This window comes from Agrilus planipennis, unplaced genomic scaffold (genome assembly GCF_000699045.2).
Source record: "Agrilus planipennis isolate EAB-ADULT unplaced genomic scaffold, Apla_2.0 scaffold171, whole genome shotgun sequence".
NCBI lineage: Eukaryota > Metazoa > Arthropoda > Insecta > Coleoptera > Buprestidae > Agrilus > Agrilus planipennis.
This window is the reverse complement of record NW_020438994.1, coordinates 306,113-318,744: the sequence shown is the minus strand read 5'-3', so window position 1 is coordinate 318,744 and position 12,632 is coordinate 306,113. Positions and strand designations below refer to the sequence as shown.

The following is a 12,632-nucleotide window of genomic DNA, read 5'->3' as shown; positions in this document are numbered from 1 at the left end:
TGTTTCCCTGCATTATGTCTTCATTAAATAGACCAAATATTGATTAGCAGACAATGATGGTACAAATTTCAATTTTATCTAATTTTAGGTGTATTTCAAAATAAAACATAGATCTGCAGGTTTTCTTACAAATATTTTTCTTATACAGCTATTACGATAACAATTAACATTATTTTATACTTATTTCATATTTATACAATTATACTTTTATTGATTTTATCACCATTGTATTATAAAAGTATGGAAAAACTTGAAAAAGTACGGAGCCGCAACGTGCGAAATTGGGAATATAGCCGCTTTCCAAGCGTAGCAGACCTTCGTCATTAACTTTATTCATTGTAGACCATCTATCTTTATCTTTATAATCGATCAACAGAATCCCTTGTGAGTCTCAAAAAACTGTCGCCATGATTTTCCCAGCCGACTATGACACCTTAAACTTCTTGGGTGGTGGTGTACCTTCTTTGTGCCACTGCAGAGTCCTGTTTGGACTCAGTTTCGTAATAATGAACCCAAGTTTCGTCCCCAGTAACAATTCGAATCAATACTACATCTTTATCTTCACTACAGAGGTCCAAAAACGCGCGAGAACACTCCACACGCTGTTGTTTTTGAGACGGAATGAGCATTCTCGGCACTCATCTTGCGCTGACTTTAGTCATGCCAAGGTGATCGTGAAGAATTTTAAAAATGGTTGTATCTGATACTTCTACCATTTCTACGAGCTGTTTCTTCTTAATTCGGGCATCTTCCAATATTAATTTTTCGACTTTTTGAATGATTTCCGAAGTGGTCACCTCGATCGGTCGGCCTGGCCGTGGGTCGTCTTCAAGTGAGTCCCTGCCTTGCTTAAAGTGGGTATGCCACTGGTTTTACCTGGGCAAGAGTCCTTGTAAACGGATAACATCTCATCCACTATGGTTTGAACTGAAATTCCTCGCTTGGTAAGGAACTTATACTAAACTATAAAAGCGCGGTACTCAATTTTCTCCATATTTCACAATTTGTTCCCGATTGACTTGTTTCGTCGACGATAGTTCAAAGACTACTGATATAATGACTATAAAAACTTGGTATACTAACAATGAGTTACTTAGTTCGTAATGACTTAGGTAAGTACCCTCACTAAGGACCTGCCTATTCATTCCGCAAACTTAAAAACGCACCCTCGTAACAGAGCTGTTGGTCTATAAAATACATTCTTTTATTATGTTTTTCTTAGAAACACACACTTAAACTTAAAAATATGCAACAAGTATTTAGTCAACTAAAAGCTTGTTCTTCCGTATAATTAATTGTCATGGATAAGTACTGCTAAGCAACTTTTAAATACAAATATTGACACTAGTACCTTTAAATATCAATATTTTTCCTATTTAATACCCATATATTGATTGAAACCAAGACTTAAAACAAATTTTGATGATATGTAGGTAAGTGCTGTCAAACATTATACATAAAACTGAAACCATCACAAGTTGTCTGCCATTCAATATTTAGTCTATTTAATAATTAAACAAAGCAGAGAAATAATAGCAGAGTGACAAAAATTGATTCATTTGTGGTGCAATGTGTAATAGTGAGCGGCCTGTGTCGCCAAGAAACTAAATGTTCTTATACATAATACTGACATCTGTACCATTACAACTCGTTTGCCATTTGATAGTTCGTGTCTATTTGATAACCAAATATTTCCAAAAAAAATGGCAGACTGGAAAACGTTGTTAAAAATTATTTTTTTTTGCAAATTTAAAACAGTTTTTCAATTTTATTTATAAGATCTGTTAGTCTGTTACACAAGTTATCCACAGTAAAGAATTGTTTGGAGTTATGGGAACAAAATTTGTTAATTGATAAATACGTTTTCGATATATACACACAGGCAAATCGTTTGCCTTGTGAAATTTCTCAAACCTTACGTTAACGTTACTTTAAATTATTTTTGGCAGACTGCCAAAAATCGTTTCAAGTTACATAATTTTTATACAAAGTAATATTACTATGATAAAATCTTGCATTCGAGAAAACCGTCCGCCAATAAACTTTTAAAATATTGTAGAGTATAGTCTTCTATTAAAATGAATGACGGATGGTAACAAGTTTTGTTTTGAGAAACTGTTTTTTTTAACAAACTAAAATTAATGTTTAAATATCCATGTTATTTAATACATTGTTCTGTAGCTTGTGACTGTAGATATGTCCCCTATCATTAGCAAACTGTAATAAATTGGTTTTTAAAATTGTTTTCCTTTTTTCGCTATCTGACAGTCTATTAAATACAAAACGTTTTCTAATATAAACTGACGTGTTTTGCGGCTTTCTTGCAGTCTTTTCCTCCAAGGTGTAAAGAAAAAATCGCCATTTTTAATAACCTGACAGCTGTATGCTCAGGCATCAAATCCTTGTATTTCCAAACAAAATCGTCGTCTTTAAAGTGTGCACTGCAACTGTATGATTGTGAATGGACTTAAAATGTTCCATGTTTATCCGATTTTTTCGTTTGGAAAATTATGTAATGCCACATTAGAATTCTTTAAAAGTGTTATTGCAGCGGAAAATAAAACAGTGAGATAGTTTCTACGAATTGTAATCACCAAGATTATGTAATTAAAACCATTTAGGCTACTTTTGACAAGTCTCGGCGACTAAAATGTTCTTGAAGGCGACTCGTTGCCGATGGGCGACTTTTGAAATGAAACAATAGAATGAAAATTTTTTCTTAAATTAAAAACTATGAAAAATTTTATTCTAGTTTTATGTACATATAGATGCATAGATCGAACTTTATATGAATACTAAATATTTGAATCACGCGCTATGCAGGCACCTACATTTCGACCAATGATGAATCGTCTCCCATATGTAATGTATTTAATTTTTAGCATTTGAATCGATCGTGGCGATTTTGGGCGACTTTAGCGCCACGGGTCGGCTACGCGTCGAGGAGAAGTTCTGGTCACCCTGGTCCCGATAACTAACTTCATTGCCTCGTTGTCCAAAAATGAAACATTTTTACTTTTAGATATTTCATTAAAATTCACTATACTGCCCCTTTAACAACGACAGACCCGCCCGCAATAGATCCGCAAAATGACGCATTGCTTTTTCGAAAATATAACTTTTTCTTGTTGCAAATGACTTAAAATGACTTAATTATGAAAAACTTACATGAAATAATCAGGGGGAAGGTGTTTTGAGTAGTTTTTATTGAAAATAAACATTTTTTTATTGCACTTCACAGTTACCAACAGTTCATTTCGGCACTTGCCGTTAACGGTTAAACTCTTGTAGTACTGCTTTTAGTTGGAAAATGTCTATTTACAAGAAACTCAGATGAAAAAAACAGGGGAAAGGTGTTTTCAACAATTTTATCATAGAGATGTATAACCTATGCGGGTATTTCAAAGTTACTTATCGATCATAGATAACTGTTACTACTTAGCCGATTCCGACTTTGCTTCTGCAGTTTATGTTGTATTCGCTTAAAAAGTGATATATGCTCAGCCGTCGTTTATACAATATAAATAGATACAAATTGTTCATATTCGAGGAAGGTACACATACAATGTATGTATATAAAATACGGAAAGGGTGGCACTGTTGTATACCTTAATTTAAACTACCCACCTTAACGTAAAACAACACAAACTAACTTAATTTAGGTTAAGTTAAGGTATGCAACAGTGCCCCCTTCCCCTATTTTATATACATACATTATACCTGTACCTTTCTCGAACGGTAACAATTTGTATCTATTTAAATCGTATAAACGACTGTTGAGTGGATATCACTTTTTAAGCGAATCTATATAAACAATAGATGCGAAGTCAGAAACGACTGAGTAGTGACTATTATCTATGATCAGTGACTGTGAAATTCGCATATGTTATGTAACTATAAAATATTTATTTACAAATAATTTAAAGCACCTTCTTCCTTTTTCTTTTTCATCTGACTCTTATAAACAGACCTTTTCCAACTAAAAACAGTAGGTACTACAACTACCAAAATGAATTGTTAAGTGTAATCTAAAAGTATTTATTTTCAATAAAAACTACTCAAAACATCTTCCCTCTGATTATCTCATGTATGTCTTTCATAATTAGGTCATTTTAAGTCATTTTCAGCAAAAAAAGTTACATTTTCGAAAAACCTGTGATACGGAAGTTTTACTGCTTATAGTATTGACAGTTTAGAATCGGGAAATCACACTTAGTTTTTTTCTAGAGATAAAAAATTTTAAAATAAGAAGTTATACCTTTCATACCTGTTTCAAACATAATAAATTTAATGTTTGTCCATCATATCCGCAATTATATTCCGGAGCGCAATAATGATCGACGACTCCATCAACTGAATTTGGCTTAACGTACTCAAAATCTGGAATATCACAGTCACAAGGTAACCAAAGCCTTAAACTTATTAGTACAAGAATACTCTTTATTGATGCTTTAAACATATTACAGTAAATATTTAAGAATGATTTCCATTTGTTTACTTTATCGGTTTCATAGAAACGTAGTTTAATTGTGAAGGTATACCAAACAAAAAAATGTCCGACAAACATATACCAAAGTGATTTCATAAGTGTTCCGCTCAGTAGCGTAACTATCAGTGTTCCATTTGTTCCATGAAACATGGGTCCTTAATGTCAAACTTTGTTGTTGTCAGTTGTTTCTCTTAAAACTTACTTATTTCAAAGTTTCAAGTGATTTGTGTGAAAGAAAATTGGCTTCAATTGATTTTAAATAAACCAGCAAACGAATCGAGCCAAAAAATGTCACATTGAAAATTTGCCCAAAATTGATGTATTTTCATAGTCGTAAACGTTCTAACACCCTGAATCTGAAAAGCTGTATTAGAGTAATAGTTTAATTTCACTTAATTATAATGTACAGTTCGTTTTAATTCGTGTAATAGGTAAAATGCAAAACAATGACAGTGTCAAATCCATTATCTAGCTGAGATGAGCACGTTTCTATTTCTAGAAAAATTGATGGCGATCCTATCATATAATCGTCAATTAATTGTCGAGATCAGCTAATATTCTCCATCGGCGATGTTATTATCACGCGTGGGTAATCCACCCATTCATAGATGTATTTCAGTCTATTTTTTAATGTTTTTTTTTGTGATATTTATGAAGAAGTTAACTTGCTTTTATTAAATATTTAGTATGAGAAATGTTTTGAAATATAGAAAGGCTGGAGAGATTGGAGGTCAAAACACAGTTGCTCGACCAAATTTAATTCCTAGTGATAATCCAGGATTGTTTAATTATCGTAATATTTCTAAACCCAAACTGTCTTGAAAATCAAACGATTGGTGAGGATTATGATTTATTGTGATTCTTGTTTCAATATACAATAAACAGTAAGCAAAGTAGTGAGATGCACTTATATACCTATTCTATATTTTATTCAACTGCCACGGCACTTTGCCCTGACTACTTAAGAAATAAGTGGCAAATTTGTCTGGAACATTCTTGCCTGTTTAACCTCCTTGCACCGAATTTCTCTCCATATTCGTAAGTACCGACGGCACTGTTAGCGTATGTTGAAAATTATATCCATCCCTTTCGCGCACAAAGTTGTGACGCACACAACAGGCTTTAATGATCATTTCTGATAAATCGAAGGAGACATTCGGAGGTCTGTAGAAAATTTTCTATTTGTTAGTGAGAATTCTGAAACTACACTCAATGTATCACCTTGCTCTTGATAAACGATAGTTAAGAACTTTCTTTTTAACGGATAAAAAATTTCCACTATACAGCCACATCAAATATGTAGATATTCCAAATCCTTCGTCAGCAACAATAATGAAGAGAGTACTTCTATCGGCCTTTTAATAGTCGATCCGGAGGAATGTTTAACTGACTATCGGTCAGTTTTTGATACAGCATCAAATTTTTGAATATCGTCGACTCTGATGATTTACCATAGGCGCCTGCGTCTACGAATAAGAATTTATTATTTGAATCGATCGCATACAGCCAATAATATGAACGGAAAGAGATGTTTATAATCATAAAACAACGATCCGCTTTCGATTGGTTTTATCGTGCGAATATGTTTTCCGTCAATGGCACCAATGGAATTGGGGAAGTTTACTTTTTTGCAAATCCGTTGGCCACTTCTAACCATACATATGTCTCTGGTTGGTGCAGGAATAACAATGTTCTTCAGTACTCGTCACAGTTCCTCTCAAAACGAACTTCCCGAACGATATCAGAGATTGTTGCTAGTTCCAATCGAAAAGATAAATATAAATCGATCATGGAACATCCAGTCGCCAAATACCTATAAAGTATCCCTTTATTAGTGAACTTTTAATATTGCAAATATATAGTTTGAGTATTTAATGATATATTACCTACGTTACACGTTTTCTTTTAGGACTAAACTTTAAGCGTAAATGGAAGGGCTTACGGGATAGTTTCACTATAGAATTGACGAAAAAAAAGGGGGAAAGGAGCAAAACGACATCAACAGTATTTTGAACAACATAAACTTTTACAACGTTCCACCAAGCGTATGTCATGCAGTATGGAACCCTTTCAATATGACGAAGGTGTCGCAGAGGAAACTGATATAAAAACAAAAGACGACACGTCATCGGTGCACTAAGTTTATTTGGTATGGACACTAATTATATACTATATACAAATAAAAATTAAAAAAGGCAAGTTCGCACACCACACACTGCTTCGATATACAAGCACACACAAAATACCCGATAGAAAATATACAATATGACAAATAAATCGACAAGCACACACACAATGAAAAATATACAATATAAATAACCCCGACAAGCACACACACAATGAAAAATATACAATATAAATAACCCCGACAAGCACACACACAATGAAAAATATACAATATAAATAACCCCGACAAGCACACACACAATGAAAAATATACAATATAAATAACCCCGACAAGCACACACACAATGAAAAATATACAATATAAATAACCCCGACAAGCACACACACAATGAAAAATATACAATATAAATAACCCCGACAAGCACACACACAATGAAAAATATACAATATAAATAACCCCGACAAGCACACACACAATGAAAAATATACAATATAAATAACCCCGACAAGCACACACACAATGAAAAATATACAATATAAATAACCCCGACAAGCACACACACAATGAAAAATATACAATATAAATAACCCCGACAAGCACACACACAATGAAAAATATACAATATAAATAACCCCGACAAGCACACACACAATGAAAAATATACAATATAAATAACCCCGACAAGCACACACACAATGAAAAATATACAATATAAATAACCCCGACAAGCACACACACAATGAAAAATATACAATATAAATAACCCCGACAAGCACACACACAATGAAAAATATACAATATAAATAACCCCGACAAGCACACACACAATGAAAAATATACAATATAAATAACCCCGACAAGCACACACACAATGAAAAATATACAATATAAATAACCCCGACAAGCACACACACAATGAAAAATATACAATATAAATAACCCCGACAAGCACACACACAATGAAAAATATACAATATAAATAACCCCGACAAGCACACACACAATGAAAAATATACAATATAAATAACCCCGACAAGCACACACACAATGAAAAATATACAATATAAATAACCCCGACAAGCACACACACAATGAAAAATATACAATATAAATAACCCCGACAAGCACACACACAATGAAAAATATACAATATAAATAACCCCGACAAGCACACACACAATGAAAAATATACAATATAAATAACCCCGACAAGCACACACACAATGAAAAATATACAATATAAATAACCCCGACAAGCACACACACAATGAAAAATATACAATATAAATAACCCCGACAAGCACACACACAATGAAAAATATACAATATAAATAACCCCGACAAGCACACACACAATGAAAAATATACAATATAAATAACCCCGACAAGCACACACACAATGAAAAATATACAATATAAATAACCCCGACAAGCACACACACAATGAAAAATATACAATATAAATAACCCCGACAAGCACACACACAATGAAAAATATACAATATAAATAACCCCGACAAGCACACACACAATGAAAAATATACAATATAAATAACCCCGACAAGCACACACACAATGAAAAATATACAATATAAATAACCCCGACAAGCACACACACAATGAAAAATATACAATATAAATAACCCCGACAAGCACACACACAATGAAAAATATACAATATAAATAACCCCGACAAGCACACACACAATGAAAAATATACAATATAAATAACCCCGACAAGCACACACACAATGAAAAATATACAATATAAATAACCCCGACAAGCACACACACAATGAAAAATATACAATATAAATAACCCCGACAAGCACACACACAATGAAAAATATACAATATAAATAACCCCGACAAGCACACACACAATGAAAAATATACAATATAAATAACCCCGACAAGCACACACACAATGAAAAATATACAATATAAATAACCCCGACAAGCACACACACAATGAAAAATATACAATATAAATAACCCCGACAAGCACACACACAATGAAAAATATACAATATAAATAACCCCGACAAGCACACACACAATGAAAAATATACAATATAAATAACCCCGACAAGCACACACACAATGAAAAATATACAATATAAATAACCCCGACAAGCACACACACAATGAAAAATATACAATATAAATAACCCCGACAAGCACACACACAATGAAAAATATACAATATAAATAACCCCGACAAGCACACACACAATGAAAAATATACAATATAAATAACCCCGACAAGCACACACACAATGAAAAATATACAATATAAATAACCCCGACAAGCACACACACAATGAAAAATATACAATATAAATAACCCCGACAAGCACACACACAATGAAAAATATACAATATAAATAACCCCGACAAGCACACACACAATGAAAAATATACAATATAAATAACCCCGACAAGCACACACACAATGAAAAATATACAATATAAATAACCCCGACAAGCACACACACAATGAAAAATATACAATATAAATAACCCCGACAAGCACACACACAATGAAAAATATACAATATAAATAACCCCGACAAGCACACACACAATGAAAAATATACAATATAAATAACCCCGACAAGCACACACACAATGAAAAATATACAATATAAATAACCCCGACAAGCACACACACAATGAAAAATATACAATATAAATAACCCCGACAAGCACACACACAATGAAAAATATACAATATAAATAACCCCGACAAGCACACACACAATGAAAAATATACAATATAAATAACCCCGACAAGCACACACACAATGAAAAATATACAATATAAATAACCCCGACAAGCACACACACAATGAAAAATATACAATATAAATAACCCCGACAAGCACACACACAATGAAAAATATACAATATAAATAACCCCGACAAGCACACACACAATGAAAAATATACAATATAAATAACCCCGACAAGCACACACACAATGAAAAATATACAATATAAATAACCCCGACAAGCACACACACAATGAAAAATATACAATATAAATAACCCCGACAAGCACACACACAATGAAAAATATACAATATAAATAACCCCGACAAGCACACACACAATGAAAAATATACAATATAAATAACCCCGACAAGCACACACACAATGAAAAATATACAATATAAATAACCCCGACAAGCACACACACAATGAAAAATATACAATATAAATAACCCCGACAAGCACACACACAATGAAAAATATACAATATAAATAACCCCGACAAGCACACACACAATGAAAAATATACAATATAAATAACCCCGACAAGCACACACACAATGAAAAATATACAATATAAATAACCCCGACAAGCACACACACAATGAAAAATATACAATATAAATAACCCCGACAAGCACACACACAATGAAAAATATACAATATAAATAACCCCGACAAGCACACACACAATGAAAAATATACAATATAAATAACCCCGACAAGCACACACACAATGAAAAATATACAATATAAATAACCCCGACAAGCACACACACAATGAAAAATATACAATATAAATAACCCCGACAAGCACACACACAATGAAAAATATACAATATAAATAACCCCGACAAGCACACACACAATGAAAAATATACAATATAAATAACCCCGACAAGCACACACACAATGAAAAATATACAATATAAATAACCCCGACAAGCACACACACAATGAAAAATATACAATATAAATAACCCCGACAAGCACACACACAATGAAAAATATACAATATAAATAACCCCGACAAGCACACACACAATGAAAAATATACAATATAAATAACCCCGACAAGCACACACACAATGAAAAATATACAATATAAATAACCCCGACAAGCACACACACAATGAAAAATATACAATATAAATAACCCCGACAAGCACACACACAATGAAAAATATACAATATAAATAACCCCGACAAGCACACACACAATGAAAAATATACAATATAAATAACCCCGACAAGCACACACACAATGAAAAATATACAATATAAATAACCCCGACAAGCACACACACAATGAAAAATATACAATATAAATAACCCCGACAAGCACACACACAATGAAAAATATACAATATAAATAACCCCGACAAGCACACACACAATGAAAAATATACAATATAAATAACCCCGACAAGCACACACACAATGAAAAATATACAATATAAATAACCCCGACAAGCACACACACAATGAAAAATATACAATATAAATAACCCCGACAAGCACACACACAATGAAAAATATACAATATAAATAACCCCGACAAGCACACACACAATGAAAAATATACAATATAAATAACCCCGACAAGCACACACACAATGAAAAATATACAATATAAATAACCCCGACAAGCACACACACAATGAAAAATATACAATATAAATAACCCCGACAAGCACACACACAATGAAAAATATACAATATAAATAACCCCGACAAGCACACACACAATGAAAAATATACAATATAAATAACCCCGACAAGCACACACACAATGAAAAATATACAATATAAATAACCCCGACAAGCACACACACAATGAAAAATATACAATATAAATAACCCCGACAAGCACACACACAATGAAAAATATACAATATAAATAACCCCGACAAGCACACACACAATGAAAAATATACAATATAAATAACCCCGACAAGCACACACACAATGAAAAATATACAATATAAATAACCCCGACAAGCACACACACAATGAAAAATATACAATATAAATAACCCCGACAAGCACACACACAATGAAAAATATACAATATAAATAACCCCGACAAGCACACACACAATGAAAAATATACAATATAAATAACCCCGACAAGCACACACACAATGAAAAATATACAATATAAATAACCCCGACAAGCACACACACAATGAAAAATATACAATATAAATAACCCCGACAAGCACACACACAATGAAAAATATACAATATAAATAACCCCGACAAGCACACACACAATGAAAAATATACAATATAAATAACCCCGACAAGCACACACACAATGAAAAATATACAATATAAATAACCCCGACAAGCACACACACAATGAAAAATATACAATATAAATAACCCCGACAAGCACACACACAATGAAAAATATACAATATAAATAACCCCGACAAGCACACACACAATGAAAAATATACAATATAAATAACCCCGACAAGCACACACACAATGAAAAATATACAATATAAATAACCCCGACAAGCACACACACAATGAAAAATATACAATATAAATAACCCCGACAAGCACACACACAATGAAAAATATACAATATAAATAACCCCGACAAGCACACACACAATGAAAAATATACAATATAAATAACCCCGACAAGCACACACACAATGAAAAATATACAATATAAATAACCCCGACAAGCACACACACAATGAAAAATATACAATATAAATAACCCCGACAAGCACACACACAATGAAAAATATACAATATAAATAACCCCGACAAGCACACACACAATGAAAAATATACAATATAAATAACCCCGACAAGCACACACACAATGAAAAATATACAATATAAATAACCCCGACAAGCACACACACAATGAAAAATATACAATATAAATAACCCCGACAAGCACACACACAATGAAAAATATACAATATAAATAACCCCGACAAGCACACACACAATGAAAAATATACAATATAAATAACCCCGACAAGCACACACACAATGAAAAATATACAATATAAATAACCCCGACAAGCACACACACAATGAAAAATATACAATATAAATAACCCCGACAAGCACACACACACTGAAACCATACAATATATATATACAAAACTTCGAGACAAAAAGAACCGGATATATCTATCTCTCTCTCCCTTGCCGCTGGTGGGTGGAATGTCAGAGATAGGCGAAATAACACACATGAAAAAAAAT

General features: G+C 32.7%; 1 protein-coding gene across 1 annotated transcript in view; it reads right to left on the bottom strand.

The window, feature by feature from the left end:
- LOC108739366 overlaps positions 1–4,472 on the bottom strand; it is a 31,725-nt gene extending 27,253 nt beyond the window's left edge. The window contains exon 1 of the mRNA XM_018473246.1: positions 4,268–4,472. Coding sequence (XP_018328748.1) covers positions 4,268–4,459 — 192 coding nt within the window. The 5' untranslated portion in view covers positions 4,460–4,472. The remainder of the gene's footprint in view (positions 1–4,267) is intronic.
- Between the last annotated feature and the right edge of the window lie 8,160 nt (positions 4,473–12,632).